This window comes from Orcinus orca, chromosome 5 (genome assembly GCF_937001465.1).
Source record: "Orcinus orca chromosome 5, mOrcOrc1.1, whole genome shotgun sequence".
NCBI classification, from domain to species: Eukaryota; Metazoa; Chordata; class Mammalia; order Artiodactyla; family Delphinidae; genus Orcinus; species Orcinus orca.
The window spans coordinates 77,109,092-77,130,885 of record NC_064563.1 but is presented as its reverse complement, the minus strand read 5'-3'; the positions used below and the strand labels follow the sequence as shown (position 1 = coordinate 77,130,885).

The 21,794-nt window shown below is 35.8% G+C and overlaps 1 protein-coding gene across 1 annotated transcript in view; it reads left to right on the top strand.

Annotated features, from left to right (window-relative positions):
• Positions 1-21,794, top strand: part of PIGX (phosphatidylinositol glycan anchor biosynthesis class X) — a 27,426-nt gene extending 5,632 nt beyond the window's left edge. Inside the window, exons 4-7 of the mRNA XM_012536354.3 lie at positions 6,861-7,002; positions 16,154-16,367; positions 18,270-18,370; positions 21,288-21,794. Of these exons, the coding sequence (XP_012391808.1) occupies positions 6,861-7,002; positions 16,154-16,367; positions 18,270-18,370; positions 21,288-21,431 (601 nt within the window). The 3' untranslated portion in view covers positions 21,432-21,794. The remainder of the gene's footprint in view (positions 1-6,860; positions 7,003-16,153; positions 16,368-18,269; positions 18,371-21,287) is intronic.

Below are 21,794 nucleotides of genomic sequence, written 5' to 3'. Positions count from 1 at the left end.
ACTGAAAGGTAACACAGGTGAATAACTTCAGAAAGATTAACAAATACGTCCGACATGTTTTGGTTAATTGGTTGAATTCATCTTGGAGGGAGGTCCTGAAGAGTCTCTGTCTTTTTAAATATATGTGTTTTTTCTGATGATAAGATATTACATGTTCACAAATACATATATAGTATCCAGAAGAAAAGAGATAATAGATATAGTCTACTTTAGAATATATTTAGAAGAATTAAAGCTATATATATATAGATAGATAGATAGATAGATAGCTGCTCTTGATATTTTATAGAGGCAGAATGAAATAGTGGCTAACAATTTGGGCTCTAGAGTATAACTATTGGAGTTTGAATCTTAGCTCTTGGCTGAGTTACTTAGTCTCTCTGTGCTTTGCTTTCCTTTCCCTCTTTCTTTTCTTGAAAGAGGGAAAATATTTTTGTTTACTCACATGTATATATACAACTTTTGGATTTAATTGATTTTTATATTCTGTGATTAGCTTTTGCATCACTAGAAATGATATTTTGGGGCAAAAATAGAATATAACAATGCCATAGAAACTATTCAGAATTCTTTCAGTGAATGCAAATTATTAGGAAAATAAACTGCTATATGTAAAATTACCTCAGACTACTTTAAAGAATAAAAGCAAAAAGTATCTATAGAGATAGCTGCTCTTGATATTTAATTCTTGGGATTTCTGCTGTGTTCCTAGAGCAACGAGTTCATATAAATTTATTGATTATCTGAGAACCAGAAACTAATATCATACACAAAGCCTGAAAACGTTTCCCCATACTTTTTAAGTTGGAGATGATAATTTTTCTATGAAGAGAGTAACATGGGTATTTTATCCTAGTGCTTTGTTTTCTTACAGGTGAAATAGGAATTATAATAGTACTATTTCATAGTGTTTTTTTTAAATTAATTAATTTATTTTTGACTGCATTGGGTCTTCGTTGCTGCACGCGGGTTAATTTCTTTAGTTGTGGCGAGCAGGGGCTACTCTTCGTTGGCGGTGTGCCGGGTTCTCATTGCAGTGGCTTCTCTTGTTGCGAAGCATAGGCCCTAGGCGCGTGGGCTTCAGTAGTTGTGGCACACGGGCTCAGTAGTTGTGGCTTGCGGGCTGTAGAGTGCAGGCTTGGTAGTTGTGGTACACGGGCTTAGTTGCTCCGCGGCATGTGGGATCTTCCCCCACCAGGGATTGAACCCGTGTCCTCTGCATTGGCAGGTGGATTCTTAACCACTGCACCACCAGGAAAGCCCCCATAGTGGTTTTTTTTAATAAACTTCATTGAGTTTGACAACTATATACACCCATGTAACCAGTCAAAATATAGAACATTTTCATCATCTCCAAAAATACTCATGTGCTACTTGCAGTTATTCTCCCTCACCCATACCCACACTCAGACAATCACTGATCTACTTCTGTTACTAGATAGATTTTCTGGAATTTTATATAAATGAAATCATACAGTATGTACTTTTTGATATCTGGCTTCTTTCACTCAGCATTATGTCAATGAGATTTAACGATGTTCTGTATGGTAGTAATTTGTTCTTTTTGTTGCAGAGTACTGAAATTTGTTTATTCATTCACATATCTATGGCATCGGAGTTGTTCCTAGTTTGGGGCTATGGTAAATAAAGCTATAATGAGCAGTTGTGTACAAGTCTTGGCGTGGACATGTTTTCATTAATTTTGGGTAAATATCAATAAACAGAATTGCTGGATATATGATAGATAAATGTTGAACTTTTTAAGAAACTGCCAAACTGTTTTCCAAAGTGGTTATGCTGTTTTACATTCTCATCAGTAACGTATGAGGGTTCTGTTTCATACATTATGAAACAGAACTTGCCAGCCACGTCCTTGCCAGCACTTGATATGGTCAGTCTTTTTAATTTTAGACTTTCTGGTGCATGTGTAGTGGTATCTCATTGTAATTTTAATTTGTATTTCCCTGATGAGTAATGATATTGAGCATCTTTTTGTGTGCTTATTGTCCACTAGTATATCTTCCTTTGTGAAGTGTTTTAGTCTTTTTTTTTTAATTGAAGTATAGCTGATTTGCAATGTTGTGTTAATTTCTGCTGTACAGGAAAGTGATTCAGTTATACATACGTATACATTCTTTTTTATGTTCTTTTCCATTATGTTTATCTGAGGATATTGAATATAGTTCCCTGTGCTATACAGTAGGACCTTGTTGTTTATCTATTCTATATGTAATAGTTTGTATCTGCTAACTCCAAACTCCCAGTCCATCCCTTCCCCTTGGCAACTACAAATCTGTTCTCTATGTCTGTGAGTCTGTTTCTGTTTTGTAGGTAGGTTCATTTATGTCATATTTTAGATTCCACATATAAGTGATATCATATTGTATTTGCCTTTCTCTTTCTGACTTGTGAAGTGTCTTAGTCTTTTGTCCATTTTTAAACTGGGTTGTTTGTTATTTTATTATCAAGTTTTAAGAATTCTAATTTTTTTTTTTTTTGCGGTACACGGGCCTCTCACTGTTGAGGCCTTTCCCATTGTGGAGCACAGGCTCCGGACGCGCAGGCTCAGTGGCCATGGCTCACGGGCCCAGCCGCTCCGCGGCATGTGGGATCTTCCCGGACCAGGGCACGAACCTGTGTCCCCTGCATCGGCAGGCGGACTCTCAACAACTGCGCCACCAGGGAAGCCCCAAGAATTCTAATTTTGATGGAGTATAGTTTATCAAACTTTTTCTTTTGTGGTTCATGGATTTTGTGTCCTGTGTAAGAAATCCTTGTCTATTCCAGGATCATGGAAATTTTCTTTTAGAAGTGTTATATGGAGTATGATCCATTTTGAATTAATTTTTTTGTATACTGTTAGGTAGGGGTTGAGGTTAATTTTCCATATGGATATCCAGTTGATCCAGCATCATTTGGTGAAAGGACTGTTCTTTCCTCATCAAATTACCTTGACACATTTGTTGAAAATTAATTACCTTATATGTGAGGATCTATTTGTATACTGTATTCAAACTATGGCCCATAGGCCAAATCCTGCTCATTTTGTACACCCTTGAGCTAAAAATGAGCCTGTGCTCCGCAACGGGAGAGGCCACAACAGTGAGAGGCCCACGTACCGCAAAAAAAAAAAAAAAAAGATAAACTGATAAAAGCTAAATAAATGGAAATACTATATTCATGCATTGGAACATTCATTAATATTAACATATCAGTTCTGTACAAATTGATCTAGAGTTTCAACAGAATCCCAACCAAAATTTTATGAAGCTTTTTTGAAGAAATCTACAAGTTGATTTCAAAAGTTATATGAAAATGCAAAGGGTCTAGAATAACCAAAACAACTTTCAAAAAAAAAGGTGAAGGACTCAGACTTCCTGACTTGAAGATGTAGCATCAAGCTACAACTATTATCAAAATAGTACATTACGGAACATACAGGTCAGGGGTTGGCAAACATTTTCTGTAAAGGTCCTAACAGTAAAATTATTTAGGCTTTGTGAGTCATATAAGGCTTCTGTTGAATATTTTTCTTTGCCTTTTTTTAAAACAACCTTTAAAAGTGTAAAAATCATTTTTAGCTCAAGGGTGTACAAAATGAGCAGGATTTGGCCTATGGGCCATAGTTTGAATACAGTGCACAAATAGATCCTCACATATAAGGTAATTAATTTTCAACAAATGTGTCAACGTAATTTGATGAGGAAAGAATAGTCCTTTCACTAAATGATGCTGGATCAACTGGATATCCATATGGAAAATTAACCTCAACCCCTACCTAACAGTATACAAAAAATTAATTCAAAATGGATCATACTCCATATAACACTTCTAAAAGAAAATTTCCATGATCCTGGAATAGACAAGGATTTCTTACACAGGACACAAAAACCATGAACCACAAAAGAAAAAGTTTGATAAACTATACTCCATCAAAATTAGAATTCTTGGGGCTTCCCTGGTGGTGCAGTGGTTGAGAGTCCGCCTGCTGATGCAGGGGACACGGGTTCGTGCCCTGGTCCGGGAAGATCCCACATGCCGCAGAGCGGCTGAGCCTGTGAGCCATGGCCGCTGAGGCTGCGCATCCAGAGCCTGTGCTCCGCAACGGGAGAGGCCACAACAGTGAGAGGTCCGCGTACCGCAAAAAAAACAACAAAACAAAACAAAAAACAGCCCAGGTGGTACTCTCTTGAAATTCATGAAAGTGGTCCTTCACAATACGAAGCACCAGGTTTGACATGCCAACAGCAGGCTCTCCCAGAAGTACTAGTTTGTACTAGTGTACTGTATTTTATTTCCAGTGTTTGGCCCAGTGGGTCTTGTTGCTCCTCGATTAGCCATGTTTAAATTTGAAAGAAGTCCCTAATTTCAGTCTCTTAGATCAGTTTCCAGGATGCGAAGTGTCAATTTTTCTCTTTCTGGAACTAAAGGAACCTGAGACCACACATGCAGGGCTGTGGGGCTGAAGCTACCTGGCAGCAGATCCCAGGCATAGCCCGAAGGACAAGAGAGAAGCTGAAGCTGTGGCTTTGGTGGAGGCGGTGTCTCCTCCTCCTGTTGATTTCCAATTTAATTCCATGTGGTTAGAGACCATATTCTGCATGATTTCAGTTCTTTTAAACTTCTAGACTTATTGCCCAGCGTATAGTTTTTCTTATGCACTGAGTGTGATCTGTAAATGTTAATTAGATCAACTAAATTGAAGGTTGTCCATGCCTTCTGTATCCTTACTGATTTTCTCTCTACTTGTTCTATCCATTACGGAGAGAAGGGCATCAAAATCTTTTTCTCTAATTGTGGATTTGTCTTTTTATCCTTGTAGTTCAACCAGTTTTTGCTAAGAAGTAAAATACATGAATACTTTGAAGCTCTGTTTTTAGGTGCATAAAGTACATTTAGGATTGTCATATTTTCTTGATGATTGACCCTTTTATTTTTGTGTAATGTCCTTCTTTATCCCTGACAATATTCCTTGTCCTGAAGTCCACTTTTTTTTTTTTTCCATGGTACGCGGGCCTCTCACTGCCGCGGCCTCTCCCGCCGAGGAGCACAGGCTCCGGACGCGCAGGCCCAGCGGCCACGGTTCACGGGCCCAGCCGCTCTGCGGCACGCAGGATCCTCCCAGACCGGGGCACGAACCCGCGCCCCCCGCATTGGCAGGCGGACTCTCAATCACTGCGCCACCCGGGAAGCCCCTGAAGTCCACTTTTTAAGTATTAATATAGCCACTCCATAGTTATTGTTATTAACATTTGCATACATTTTCCCATCCTTCTACTTTTATCTGTGTTTATACTTAACGTTTCTTGTAGACAGCATATAGTTAAATGTTGATATTTTATCCAGTCTGTCAATCTCTACATTCTAATTGGAGTGATTAGACTATTTACTTTTAATGTAAATATAGATTTGGTTGGTTTGGTTTAAATCTATCCATCTTGCTACTTTTTTTCTGTGTTTTTTTCTATTTGTCCCATCTAATCTTTTTTTATTTTTTCTGCCTTATTTTGAATAAATGGAATATTTTTTAATCATTCCATTTTATCTCATCATTTTTGGCTTATTAACTATACCTCTCTCTTTTTAAAAAATTGCTTCAGGGTTTACAATTTTAACTTATCATAGTCTACCTTCAAATAATATTATTGTATACCATGAATAATGTATGAATCTTATATCAGAATAGTTCACTTCTTTCTCCTCCCCTTTATGCTATTCTTGCTATACGTTTATTAACTTTACATGTTTTGCTTATGTCATAAACACTACCATATATTATTGTTACTTTTGCTCTGAGCAGCCAGTCATATATTTTTTACATTATTATTTATTTTAATTGTGGTAAAATGTCCGTAACATAAAATTTGCCATCTTAACTGTTTTTAATTGTACACTTCAGTGATATTAAGGACATTCACATTGTTGTGTTACCATCACTACTATCCATCCATAAATCTCTTCATGTTGCAAAACTGAAACTCTGTGCCTCTTAACAATAACTCCCCATTTTTCCCTTCCCCCTGCCCCAGGCAACCACCATTCTATTTCTATCTCTGTGGGAATCTCTGCTGAGCCCTTTGGTCTCTACGCTTTGGTTGGTTGGAATGCAGTGTCTCCCTACCCTCTGCAAAATTTCAGAATTTCTCATCTTTCACTTCCCTTGTAATTCTTTGTCTAGTCTTGTGGAGTTACATCTTACTCACGCTTATTTTAGTATTCAACAAAAACTCAAGGGGACTCCGTTTCTGACTTCTAGAACTCTTTCTACGAAGTTCCTTCCTTTCTGGAACATAGCACTGTGACTTCTAGCTACTTAAGCCTCCCTTATCTTCTGTCTCTGTTTTCTCACTTAAGCAAAACCACTGTGCTTTGGATCTTCTTTCCTGCACTTGGTCCAGAATGGGCCTCCAGACAGAATGCCAGGACAATTATCCATTTAGGTTTATAATCTATTTCAAATTAATATTTGTAGGATGGTATGAGGTAGAGGTCAAGATTCAGTTTTTTCTATATAAATACACAGTTGTTTCAGTACCATTTGCTGAAAAGACAATCTTATCCCCATCAAATTATATTGGCACCTTTATTTTAAAAAGTGTGTGTCTGTTTCTGGACTCCATCCCTTTCCATTGATCTTTGTCTGTTTTCACACTAATACTATATTATGGCTTATGACATGAATTTATGAAAGATCTAATGAGTGGTTCTGATGTGATATAAATATTTCATTTGACTTGATATAATCTTGTTTTGAAAAACTAATTTGAAATATAGTATTTCTACTAACTTGAATATAACGTTATACTAGCTCATTTAAAAAATGAATGAAGATATTTACTTTAAACATACTTGTCTTACAGAGACCTGTTAATAAAAGTGAAATTTGGAGAGAGCATTGAGGACTTACAGACCTGCCGACTCTTAATTAAACAGTACATCCCGACAGGACTTTTTGTGGATCCGTATGAGTTGGCTTCATTACGAGAGAGAAACATAACAGAGGTACAAGTGTTAGAGGGATTTTTTTTGAGAGAGAAATTATTGTAGGGATGCTATAATTTGGATTAAGGCAAAATAGGTAAGACAACACTGTAGTACTTTTGTATTGATTTTTTTAAAGTGTATAAAGTAACCTTTTAAAGATAGGACGGGAGTATTCTTTATAAAGTGAGTGATACCTGTCATACTTGTCAGTAGTAAGCCAACTAAACTGATGTTGTTAAAGCTTCTGTTTGAGAAGATTAATAGTTAATAAATAACTGCTTCAACAACAACTTTGTTAAATTGACATATACCCCAACACCTGTATAATTTGGGTATGGGAGGAAACAAAACAAATATTTATTGGATATCTGTATGACAAATATCTTCTTTTTTTTTTTTTAAAGGAAGCAAGGTAAAATTAAGCATTATAAGAAAGAGTATGTCCCACACCCTTTACATAGATTAATCTTATAACAACCTTGGAAAGATTGCATTCTATAGTAAAGGAAACAGGCACAGAGAGGCCAAATAACTTATCCAGGATCACATAGGCAAATGGAAAAGCCAAGAAAATGAATCCAGGATTGTCTGATTGCAAAGTTGTCGTTCTTTTGGGAAATAAATCTTACTCCTTAGTTAAGGGTTTCGCTAACTTTGATAAGAATCACCTGTGCAGGTTATTGTCTGCCTGGGAACGTTTAATTCAGCAGTTCATATTGGACCCCAAAATCTGTTAATGGCTCAAGTGATTCCTGTTAAGAATTTTTGGGGAACACTGTCTTAATTCATAGGATTATAATCTATATATGAATTTCTAAAAGACAAAATGGATGCGCTTAGAGTCATTTATGATGGCGGTTCATTTCTAATTGTGGTTTAGGCCAATTTCTTCACCTTATTTACTTAAGTTTGTTTTTGAGTAGGTAATTACATTCTCATGATTCAAAATTCAGGGGGTGTAAAAATGCATACATGATAAGCTTCCACCTATTTTTTAACCCCCAGTCACCATTTCTTCCTGTGCTCTGGAAATACAGTGTTTTTGGAATCGTAAGTTTCACTCAATCAAAATGTGTTAGGGCTTCTGCCTCGGCCAAGTTGGAGAACAGGGACCAGATTTACTTTCCCACTTGAAACAACCAAGAAATAGACAAAATATATGAAATAATGGAAAAAATAATTGCATATCAGGCAGTGAAGGCAGTGATATCTTAGAGATGGGAAATAAATAAGGTTAGCCCTTCAGTTGTCCTAGCTTTTTGCATGAGAGTTTTCAGGCTGTAGTACAGGGAGGGTAAACCCAAGCAGAGCCTGGTGGACTTCTTGAGTTGAGGAGATAAAGGTAAGATTTGGGAAAGACCAAAGTCACTAGAATTCACTAGACAGTGTACCAGAGAGGAGAGAACTGCAAAGAGACAAACTGCAGAGATCCTTAGAGGTTCCCCTCAAGCACGTAGTTGAGTATTAATTAGTGCATGCATGTGAGGAAACTGCTTGATGCTGGGAAAAGAACCATATGAAAAAATTAGAGGTAACAGTGTCGCACACTGGCTCAGTTGTAGTGCCTGTTCCCACCAACCAGACTAGGAAAATCCTCGTAATTCACTGGGCATTGGATAGATTAAACAGAAGAACTTTTTCTCAGTAGTGGGGAATACTAAGCCCTAGACTGCACATTGCTTCAGTCCTGCTTAACAAATTTCAAAACCAAGACCTTCCAAAAATCAAACTGTTGCAAGTAAATTTACTGCATTCGAAACAAAGCTCAAGAATATTTATAGGAATGCAGGAATATCTAGCACCCAAAAAGATCAAAATGTCTTGACTCTGATAAAAAGTTTGCAAGGATGCGGGAAAATATGACCTGTAATGAGGAGATCAATGAATCAGTCAAAACTGATGCAGAACTGACCCAGATATTAGAATTAACAGACAGGCCAAGAAAATAGTTATTATAACTGCGTTCCATATGTTCAAAAAGGTAAGTAGAGAAATGGAAGATATATGAAAGGACAGTTGACCTTTTAAAGATTAAGACTACAAAGTGTGAGATGGAAAATATTCTGGATGAAATTAATGGCAGATCAATGCAGAAGAAAAGATTAATGAACTTGAAATCATAGCAATAGAAACTACCAAAAATATAAAAGATAAAAAAAGAAATGTAAAAAGTGAGTAGAGCATTAGTGAGTTGTGGGACAACTTCAAGTGGCCCCCACAGTAAGTGTAACTGGGCTGCTTCCAAGAGACGTCTGCACCCTGCATTCATTGCAGCACTGTTTACAATAGCCAGGGTATGGAAACAACCTAGGCATCCATCAATGGATAAACAGACAAAGAAGTGTGAGAGAGATATAGATATGAAAATGAGAGCTATATATAAATGTGTATATACATGTGTGTGTATGTGTGTATATATATGTGTATATACACATAAATATGTATACACACACAGACACACAGTGGAATGTTATTCAGCCATAAAAAAGAAAATCCTGCCATTTGCAACAGAACACATGAACTGTGAGGGCATTATGCTAGGTAAAATAAGTCAGAGAAAGACAAATATTGTATGATCTCACTTATATGTGGAATCTAAGAAAAACTGAACTCAGAAACAGAGAGTAGGTTGTTGGTTGCCAGGGGTGAGAATGTGGGGAAAATGGATGAATGTAGTCAAAGAGTACAAACTTCCAGTTATAAGATGAGTAAGTTCTGAAAATCTAATGTACAGCATGATAACTATAGTTAACGATACTGTATTGTATACTTGAAACTTGCTAAGAGAGTATACTTTGAAAGTACTCACCTCACACACACACACACACATAAAAGTAATTATGTGAGGTGATGGATGTGTTAACTAATCTTATTATGGTAATCATTTTGTAATATATACGTATAACAGATCTTCATGTTGTACACCTTAAACCTACACAATGTTGTATGTCAATTATATCTCAGTAAAGCTGGGGGGGAGGTGTAATGGGAGTCTGCAAGGAGAGAGGAAAGAGATGGAGATGGAAAAAATATTTGGAGAAATAATGGCTGAGGGACTTCCCTGGTGGCCCAGTGGTTAAGAATCCTCCTTCCAATGCAGAGGATGCGGGTTCAATCCCTGATTCGGGAACTAAGATCCCACATGCCACGGGACAACTAAGCCTGTGCACCATAACTGGTGAGCCCGCATGCCTCAACTAGAGAGCCCGTGTGCCACAAACTATAGAGCCCACGCTCTCTAGAGCCTGCGTGCCACAACTAAAGAGCCCATGCACTCTGGAACCCATGTACCGCAACTAGAGAGAAGCCTGCGCGCTGCAATGAAGAGCCTGCGTGCCATAACGAAAGATCCTACATGCCACAGTGAAGATCTGGTGTGTCGCAAGTAAGACCCAAAGCAGCCAGAAAGAAAGAAATAATGGCTTAGAAATTTTCAAATTTGATGAAAACTATAAACCCGCATATCTACAATCCTCAAGTACAAGAAATATGAAGGAAACTACACCAAGGTACATGATAATCAAATTGTTTAAAACAATGATAATGAGAAAATCTTAAAAGCATCAAGATGAAAAAACCACATGTAAAATACAGAGGACCAAAGATAAGAATAACAGCAAATTTCTTGTCAAAAATAATGCAAACAAGAAAATGGAGTAGCATCATCTTTAAAGTATTGAAAAAAACCTGTGAATTTAGAATTCTGTAGCCAGTGAAAATATCTTTCAAGGTGAAGGTGAAATAAAGACTTTTTCAGACATACAGGCTGAAAGAATTCATTACCATCAGACCTCCAATACAAGAAATGTTAGAAGAGGTCCTTCAGGCAGAAGGAAAATGATACCAAATGAAATCTATATGTACACCAAGGAAAGACTAGCACTTGAAATATAACTACTGGGTAAATATGACTTTTTTCTCTTATTATTTAAATTTTTCCAAGATAATTGACAAAAAATAATAACAATGTAGTGTAGCCATTCTTAACCATGTCTAAGAATAAAATGTATGATAGCACTATCACAAAAGCTGGGAAGTGAAAAATGAAATACACTTTTGTAAGGTTGTTATACTAAATATAAGGCAGTTTAATATCACTTGAAGGTAGACTCTGCTACATTAAAGATGTTTACTGTAAACCCTAAAGTAACCACAAAAATGACAAAATAGAGTTGTAGTTAATATGCCAGCAAAGCAGATTAAATGGAACTATAAAAAACATTCAGTTACCCGGAAAGAAGGCAGAGAAAGAAGATAAAGGGAACAAAAAATAGACGTAAGATATAGAGAACAAGATGAATTAAACTTAACCATATAAATAAGCGTATTAAGTGTAAATGTCTAAATATCTCCATTGAAAGTCAGAGATTTTCAGATTGGATAAGAAAGCAAGACCCAACTGTATGTTGCATGCAAGAAATGAACTTTAAATTTTAAAACAAAAGATAGAACACGCTCACACTGATCAAAAGAAAGCTGAAGTGGCTATATTAATATTAGGCAAAGGGATTTCAGAGCCAAGACTATCACCAGTGCTAAGGAGGGTCATTTTGATAAAGGGATCAACTAATCAGAAGGAAATAATAATCCTAAACATTTATGCCACTAATAACAGAGATTCAAAATGCACAAAGAAAAACTGGTAGAACTGTAAGGTGAAATAGATGAATCCACAGTTATAGTTGGAGATTTCGGTACCCTTCTCTCAATAATTGACATAATAAGTAGACAGAAAATTGATAAGGATATGGAAGATTTGAACAAAACTATCAACCAACTTGACCTAATTAGCATTCATGGAACACTCCACCTGACAACAATAGAATACACGTTCTTTTTTTAGGTGTACATGGAATATTTACCAAGATAGATCACTCTAGGCCATAAAACAAGCCTCAATAAATTTAGAAGAATTCAAGATGTGCCAAGAATATTCTCTGACTACAGAGGAATTCAGTTATAAATAAAGAAGAGAAAGATCTCTAGAAAACCCTCAAGCATTTGGGAACTAATTAGCATACTTCTAAGAAATCCATGGTCAAACGAGAAATCAAAAGGGAAATAAAGAATTTTGAGCTGAATGGAAATGAAAATACAAAATATCAGAACTAGTGGGGTACTGCTAAAGCTGTGTTTAGAGGGAAATTTGTAGCACTAAAATGCCTATTTTAGAAAGAAGAGAGGTCTCAGTCAGTGTTTTCAGCTAAGCCTCCTTAATCTATGAAAAGAAGAGCACATGAAACCAAAGTAGAAGAATATAAATAGTGAAGATCATAGCAGAAATTAATGTACTAGAAAACAGAAACACAATAGGGAAAGCCAGTGAAACCAAAAACTTGTTCTTTAAGAGGGATAAAATTGATAGACCCTTAGCCAGGCTGATTATAAAAAAAATAAGTACTGTTAGAATTAACATCCCTGTGTCAGAAAAGTATTGTACATTTCATTTTTTATAAAGTTTTACATTTTTAGATTGTACAAGTTATTCAAAGATACCAATTACTGTGTCTTAATTGGGGAATGTTTGGGGTTGTTTTGAAAGAGCTCTAGCCTGTGAGAGAAAGATCTGTTGAATGTTACAGATATGGTACAAAAGTTTTATAGCTTAATTCATTTAACTTTGCTCTGGTGGTTTATGACACGTGTAGTTGAGTGTTGTCATGAAAAAGTATAGGTCCATGTCTGTTAACCAGTGCATGTTGCTCTAGGATTAATTTTTGATACATAAGTTCAATTTCTTGATAACATTCTATTGCTATTGTTTTATCATGGTGAAAGTGGAACAATGAATTCTGACTTGTGGATCAGCGTAGAGTCACTGGACTTTTTGGGGTTGCACTGATGGTTTGGCACGTGTTTGGGAGATTTACCAGCATCTAGCTATTGTCTAGATCACTTTTGATTGTCAGGTTATGATTTTCAAAAATATTTCTCTATTATTTTGAATCTAAAGTGATACACATACCTGTAACTCTCTTGAGATTTTGATCACCTCTCAATTGGTATACCTATTTGTACATTTCCCCCTCTTCCCTATTGTAGCTAGGTGTCAAGAAATTCATAGCCTAAACTCCTGAGTCGGCTCCAGGACCTCAGACTGTTGTTTGTGGACTAGCTTCTGCTGGTTCTTAGTTGATCTTGGTTTAAAATGGATTTGGGTCTCTGTTGAGGTTCATTAAAAAGAAATTATCCCCATTTAAAATTTTGAGACATAATTCACATGACATAAAATTCACCCTTTGGAAGTGTGTAATTTAGTAGTTTTTAGTATATTCATAAAGTTGTGCAACCATCACCACTATCTAATTCCAGATATTTTCATTACTTGCAAAAGAAAACCCCTATAAGGCTGATTTTTGAGATTCAGATACCCAGAATAAAATTTTTTGAACCGTCACCAAATAATCCTTTGACCAACAGGGCCCTACCTGTTGTTCTGGCCCTACCAGAATGCCGTGTAGCAATTTGCCTCATTTTCATTATATCCCAGCTTAAATTCATATTAAAAATATTCTCAATTTTTGGCAAGTGACCATATTTTTATTTCTATGGAAAAATAAGCAATAAACAAACAAAAATAAAACAGCTCAATAATTAGAGAAGCTGAAGATCATAGTACCATCATAAATTCTAAATAGCACAATCAGGCATATACTTTATGTTAGTTCTACTTATTACACTTAATTTTCAACTAGATAAACATGGGCTATTTTATATTATTTAACCTAATTGAATAGGAGAGTCAGTTTGACCTGGCTTTGAATCTTGTCTCCTTTACTTACTAGCTACAGTATATTGTTTATCCACTTTGTTTGCTCATTTATATAATGGGGCTAAGAGTTCCTACCTGATAGGGTTCTTGTGAAAATTAAAGGAGATAGCATATATAAACCACTTGGTGAAATACCTAAGTACTCAAAGAAAGTTATCTTTATTATCTTGTCATCTGTGTTGACAAGATAGAACATTTGGGCTTATGTGTTATTTTGATTTGTAACTAGTTGTACCCAAAGAGAGTTTATTAATAAATTTCTAGCAGGAGGTCTCTAGTAAAATTCCTTAGGGGTTTGCTCTTATGATCCTCCTGGTCAACATTTTTATCCTTAGATAAAAATACAAAAGACACAGTTATCAAGTTCATAAATGTTACATTAATGCTGGTTGACAGATTGGGATTTCAATTAAATCTCAATAGCCTAGAAAAAATGGACTGTAGCCAGAAAGATAAATTTAATAGAGAGAGATACAAAGCCCTGCATTTAATTAGTAAAACATCAATTACTCGATAAAATAGGATGGGAGTTATTTAAAGTTTTGTGCAGAAAGTTCAAATGAAAAATATAGGGATGAATAGGCAGAGCACAGGGTCTGTGAAACTATTCTGTATGATACTGTAATGATGAATACGTGTCACTTTACATTTGTGAAAAATCCATAGAATATACAATGTAAAGAGTGAACCCTAACTTAAACTATGGACTTTAGTTAATAATAATGTTCATCAGTTGTAACAAATGTACCAAACTGTTGTTAATAATAGAAAAAACTCTGAGTGTGTGTGGGAGCTGTGGGGAGTATGTGGGAATGCTGTTATTTTCTGCTCAGTTTTTCTGTAAACCTAAAACTGCTCTAAAAAATGAAATCTATTAATTAAAAAAATAGAGATAGTATATAGATATGTGTCACACTGAAATGAGGCTGCTAAAAAGCTAATGCAATTTTTACACCTAGAAACTGAAAAAAAAAAAAAGCTAATGCAATTTTTGCTAAAGAAGGTAGTGTTGCTACTATTTCCTCTGAGTATTTTGAAAGGCAACTGATACGATGCATGGTTTAGACACCATGTCATGAGAAACCAAGAAAACTGCATATTTCTTTGGGGAGGAGAAAACTTAGTGGGGGCAGTGTGGTTGCCTTCTGATGTATAAGGGACCCTTAGTAAAACAGAGGACATATTTATTGCAGATATTGTAAGCATCGACAATTGGTGAATTATTATGGGTCAGAGCATCAAGTTTCTACTAATAAAAAAGGAATAATTTTAACAGTACATAAAGTGAGATGACTCAAAGTAATGAACTCCCTTCCAGTCATTGAAAGCATTAAAATAGTGGCTGGATACTTGATAAATACTCTCATTGGAACAGTGGTTTAACTTGATTACCTCTAGGTTCCTTATGGCTCAAGATTATATAATTCCTTGACCTTTACCAATAAGTTCTGTTACTCCTGTGATGAACAGAGAAGAAACAACATGTGAAAATATAGCACTTGGTATCACTGTCAAATAGAAGAATTAGAATGCTCGCTGTGGTGGGTAGAAGTTAATGCTATTTTTTTCTCTTTCCATAAAGAATCTAGAGAAAACTTGCATGTGTGTATGCATACACACACACACGAACACAGATTATGTATATAATGTTGATATACATGTGTATGTGTGTGCATATGTATATATGTGTGGTTTCATACATAAATATGTATGTATGTGTATATGGATACGTTTGTAAGTTAGGGCTAATTTCTGCCACATGTGCAGTTTTACTTTTGGTGTAGAATACTTATTTTTTTTTTTTTTTTTTTTTTGAATACTTATTTTTAAATGTTTTTTACCATATTATTTTTTAAAAGAATCATTTACCATTTTTTCCATTAACTTTTTATGCCCAGTATGGAAAGAGTGCTGACCTTTGCTTAGACTTCCTGACCACAGTGCTCTATCTTACTCACTACCATCTTACTTCTGTGAAGAACAGGAAATTAGCAGAATGACACCAGTCATTTTAACCCAATACTGGGTTAACTGTTTTTGTCATAGTTTTCATACTTATTGAATAATGCTATATTTATTCATGAAATTTCTTTTCTTGGTACCTGTGTAGTTACCTAAACAAAGGTTGATAAGGAAATTACATAGAAATTTTTATTATGGGGAAATTTCACACCCCAGAGTATAATTTCCTCAGTTTACTTTTAGTAAATGTTATTAAACACACATCATATCTTGTGTTTTCTACTTAAAATTGGGGATGGAAGGGGAATGGAAATTGTTTATAAGGGGGGTGTTTTGACATTTTTGCTCATCTATATAACAATCTTCTGGTTTTATTTATTTTTTAATCTTCCTCATTCATTTCTTCTGGACTAATATTTGTTTTCTTTTTGACAGGCAGTGATGGTTTCAGAAAATTTTAATATAGAGGCTCCCAACTATTTGTCCAAGGAGTCTGAAGTTCTCGTTTATGCCAGACAGGATTCACAGTGCATCGACTGTTTCCAAGCTTTTTTGCCTGTGCATTATCGCTATCATCGGCCACATAGTAAAGATGGAGAAACCTTTATTGTGCTCAATAACCCAGATTTATTGATGTATTGTGACCAAGGTAAGGATTGCAAGTCTTTTTGGAGAGTTGAAAATAAAATTAAAGGTATAATGGTAAGTCTGAAGTCAAGGACGGTGATAACAAAATCATGTTTCTTTTTTCTTTCTTTTAAACTTTTTGATTGTAAAATAAAGCACAGATATAGAAAAACTTCACAAATACATAGTTTAGTGACTTATTAGAAGGCAGATACCCAGGTAACTACCACCCAGGTCAAGAAACAGAACTTTGCCAGCTGCCCGAGCAGCAGCCCCGGGTGTCCTGTCCCAATCTCCTTTCCTGTAAGAGTAACACACTCTCCTGACTTTTAATCACTTCCTTATGTTTTTTTATACTTTTATCACTCAAGTGGGCGTTCTTAGACACTGTAGCTTAGCCTTGCCATTTTAAAAAAATGTTATTTCCATTAAGTCTCTTAATTTACAGATTTCCCCTCTATCTCCTTTAAAAAAAAATTTATCTGTTGAAGAACCGGGGTCATTTGAGACCCTATCACTGTTGGGGTTTGGGTGATTATACTCATTAGTTCATCTGACTTCTTTATTACTTGGAAATTGGCAGCTGGCTCGAGAGGTGTGATGAGATTCAGGTTTGATTCTTTTGGCCAGACTATAGGTGGTGATGTGATGTTTTATGAGTGGGCATATAATGTCTGGTTGTTTCTTTATTCAGCCATTGGTCCTTATTACTCCTTTGCTGCTTTCTATTTCTTCATACTGATACTGCAGGATTTGTAGCTGTTAGTGCTTTGTGTCCACTCACATGTATTTTGGTGTTTAAGGGGGATACTTTATCACCTAGTTTTGTTGTAAAAGTTGTCTATGAGTTATTGGTTTTGTGTGTGATTGTTTTTTCTGTTTTTATGTGTGGATTTTTTTTTTTTGGCTGTGTTGGGTCTTTGTTGCTGCATGCGGGCTTTCTCTAGTTGTGGCGAGCAGGGGCTACTCTTCATTGCAGTGCGTGAGCTTCTCATTGCGGTGGCTTCTCTTTGTTGTAGAGCACGGGCTCTAGGCACAAGGGCTTCAGTAGTTGTGGCTCACGGGCTCTAGAGCTCAGGCTCAGTAGTTGTGGTGCGTGGGCTTAGTTGCTCCGCGGCATGTGGGATCTTCCTGGGCCAGGGCTCAAACCCGTGTCCCCTGCTTTGGCAGGTGGATTCTTAACCACTGCACCACCAGGGAAGTCCCTATGTGTGGATTTTAGTAAATTTAAAAACTATGCTCTCATCATTTTCAGTCTTCCTACAATCAAGACTTTAAGAAGCCCCTTTCAGATTTTGGTTCTTCATGTCTCCAAACAGAAATCAGTAGCACTGTTACTAAAGATTGGCAGATAGAAAGTTTTTAATCATACATTTGCTGTCATCATATATTTCATGATGAGAAAACTTAAAAAGTATTCAACTATGTTAGCTTTGTTTATCCAACCTAGTTTTCTGTTTCTTTTCATGGTACATTTTACCTACCCTAAATAAACTTTGGAAAAGTGCTCCCTCCCAAGAGAGCAGCTGGGGTTCTGGAATTGTTCATTTTTTTGGTCTGAGTGTTCTTTACATGAGTGTGTTTTCTCTACGGAAATTTATCAAGTTGTAGGTTTAGGATCTGTTTATTCTTCTGAGATATGTTATACTTCAAAAAAAGTTTAAGTTAAAAAAAAAATGGCCCCTGGTGTAGTGGGATTTGTTAAGAAGTCATGCTCAACTTCTATGCAGTCTTTGTAATTTTATAATTTCCTAGCCATCCACTTAGAACAGGCTATTAAAATAGAACAGCACATGATAGTTGGGTCCAAATCATGTACATTGTGTATTAAAATATTTGAATACTCATATCCCAACATGAAAGACTGGCCTAGCCTCTAGTCCAGATCAGTTTTCTGATACGGTGTTCTACCACTTTTTCTCAGAGTTTCCAATTTTGAAATGCTGGGCTCAGTCAGAAGTGACAGCTCCTTGTGCTTTGAACAGTAAGGATAACTGCCAATGGAACAATATGAAATATAAATCAGTAAGTTAATATTTTATGTTGTTTTAGGTCATGCGGCCTCATATAAAACTCTTTCTATAATGTTTCTGCCACGTTTAAGGGATTAACACTTTATATTCTATCATAGAAAGCTGTTTTTTGTTTGTTTTTAATGTTGTTTCTTTGTTACTAATAGCAACAGTCATAGAATCATTTAATTTGGGGGATGGGGATTTAGAGTTAGTCCCAATGCCTCATTGATCCAGAGCTTAAGTATAGCTGATGGGCTTTTTAAAAGTGTGGAATGGTAAAGAAAAACAGTGGTGTGTCCATCTGATTTTAATCAATAAAACTTCACTTTATTTAGAACTTTTTATTAATTTTTGAGCAACAAAATGAATTAGTTGACTTTATTATATTACACAGAACAAGTGAAAAAAGGAAAGTAAAACTCTAAAGTTGTATCATTTCAACTGTGGTTAAGTTTCTAGACAGTTATATTGTTATTATAAATCTAAATCTAGGCTGTTTCAGGCCATTTTTGGTGTTTTAGCCTCCCAACTTGTTTTCAGTTATTAAATTAGGTAAGTATTAGTACTTCATTAACACTGGCTTTGTCTAAGGAGTCTGTAGTTTTCTACTTACCCTCTTGAGCTAACATAGTCTACTTTCCTCTCTTCAGAGTGGTAAGTCTTTGTACAACATATCTCTTTTCTTTCCCTCTTTTTTTCTGTTCTTTTGTTACTCTTTTAAGAGCTGCCTTTTAACTGATGCTTGTAGTATCTGAATTTCTCTTTGTTCCTAATTCTCTTTAAGGCCTGTTTTCTTTGGTTGAATGCCACAGTCTGTGTCATTATTTTTACAATTTATTTTTACAAAGAGTCAAATGAGTTTGCAACAAAAATAAAAAAAATTTAAAAATTTAAACTAGCAGACAACATAACTGTCAATCAGATAAACATAAAGCAGATTTGTTCATATGTGTGGATATTTGGATTTGAAGTGTTTTCCTTGTAGTTGCTTAGAAGTATGTTTACCAGCTAACTCAGAAAACCACTACTGACAGTGAAGCCCTACTGCAAAGCCTATTATTTTGTATTGGAGAACCTTCTTTGAACAGACAGTTGGAAAGATGTATGATTGTGCTAATATGTTATGCAACATAAATTTGCTTTTGAGATTTCTATTGCCATAGAGTACCTGGATTTTTTTCAAACTCTAAAGTACATCTGGAGAATTACATTTGATTTTCTTATGTGAATGAAGAGTATGATTAGTATTTATACTATTTATGATGTATTGGTTTAAAAAATAGGTGGTGTGCATTGCTACACAATAAAAAATCACTCTATTAAAACATTTTGAATTCAGTTCTCTTTAAGACCATGTAACTTGAAATAGAAGGTCATAATTAAGTACTTTGATTTTTTTCTTTGTTACATTTCTTGTTTATATATACCAGAAAAATAGGTGACCATTACTAAGATGGTGAACTGTACTAAGGCTTGTTTGAAAATGCCATTATTTGTAAGATGCTTTTAGATGGCACTTCGCTACAGACTGTGTTGGTAACTTTTTTTTTGCATGTGAAAGTGTAATCCATGCATTTATAAAAAGAAACCAAAAATAAAAGAATTCCCAAGTTACCTAAATTTTAATGGTTTTTAAAACTTTTTTTTTTTTTTTTTTTTTTTTGCGGTACGTGGGCCTCTCACTGTTGTGGCCTCTCCCATTGCGGAGCAACAGGCTCCGGACGCGCAGGCTCAGCGGCCATGGCTCACGGACCCAGCCGCTCCGCGGCAATGTGGGATCTTCCCGGACCGGGGCACGAACCTGCGTCCCCTGCATCGGCAGGCGGACTCTCAACCACTGCGCCACCAGGGAAGCCCCAAACCTATTTTTAAACCATAAAACTTACCAGAGTTTCTAATTGAACCCCTTTATCTTCAAAACCAAATAGAAAATAGAAACCAAGTTGAACATAGGAGAACTTTTGTATTGCTAGTCAGTATTGCAACTACTTGGATGTTTTAAAAACAGTAAAGGACACATTCAATTGTGTAATTTGTGAATAACAAACGTAAAAAAATTTTTTTTGGCTGCATTGGGTCTTCGTTGCTGCACGTGGGCTTTCTCTAGTTGCGGCGAGCAGGGACTACTCTTCGTTGCGGTGCACAGGCTTCTCATTGCAGTGTCTTCTTTTGTTGTGGAGCAAGGCTCTAGATGTGAGGGCTTCAGTAGTTGCAGCATGCGGGCTCGGTAGTTGCAGCACATGGGCCCTAGAGCACGTGGACTTCAGTAGTTGCGGTGCATGGGTTCAGTAGTCGTGGTGTGCGGGCTCTAGAGTGCAGGCTCTGTAGTTGTGGCACACGGGCTTAGTTGCTCCGCGACACGTGGGATCTTCCCGCACCAGGGATAGAACCCGTGTCCTATGCATTGGCAGGTGGATTCTTAATCACTGAGCCACCAGGGAAGTCCTAATAAACTTTTAAAAGCTGTTTGAGGAGAGAAACAGCAAAACAGGAAAGAATGGATCCTTTAGTTTTATTGTTGTTTTAATGTTTTTCCTTTAGGGCTTTAACTTCTAGATTATTCTGTATTCTAATATGAAACATAGTAAGAGGAAGTAAATGTTTATATTGATTACAGAGGTGACATTAGGATATAGCTAGTATTTTTTAACAATATACTCAACTCTATGTAAAAAGCAGAAAAAGTCAAAGCTAATGAGAATTTAAGAATTATTATGGGAATTGAGTCTTGAGTTCTGTTAAATTAACTGAAATGTTGAATTTAAAAGAATCATTCAAATAATAATGTTATATGTAGTATAGCAATGGCTGAAAGATATTTAAAAGAAAAAAGAAAAAGTTAAAATTAAAAATCAAAGAAGCAGTGGTTTCACCTTAGGACATTAATCTTAAATGTCTTTAACTTCTCTATCCATCTCTCTCCCTAGGTATATAAGAATGCGAATCTACAGGTTCCAGTGGGACTGACCATACATACCTCTTTAGTATGTTCTGTGACTCTGTTTATTACCATCTTGTGTTCTACTTTAATCCTTGTGGCTGTTTTCAAATATGGCCGTTTTTCCCTATGAGTTTTATGTAGTTAAACGCTTTCCATAAACCTAAATAAGACCTATTCATTTGTGACTAGAAGTGTTCTAGAATTGTCATTACTTTTTTCTTTCATCTTCATTTATGGCTAATATTATGTTTACTAGAGGAAATTCTGGATGATTCTCAGCTAATTTCAAAATTCAGTGCTCTGTTGTGTCGACCTCTCATAATCCTCAAGCATCAAGTGCCAATAGAGGAAACTTAATTCTGTTAAATTAATATTTATCTTGTGAGAAGGGACTTTATCTTCATTTGTGTTATAAATGAGTACTTTATATATTAGAGACAAATTATCGCTAAAAATTGAGAAAATTGTTATGAATAAAATTAATTTGGATGAA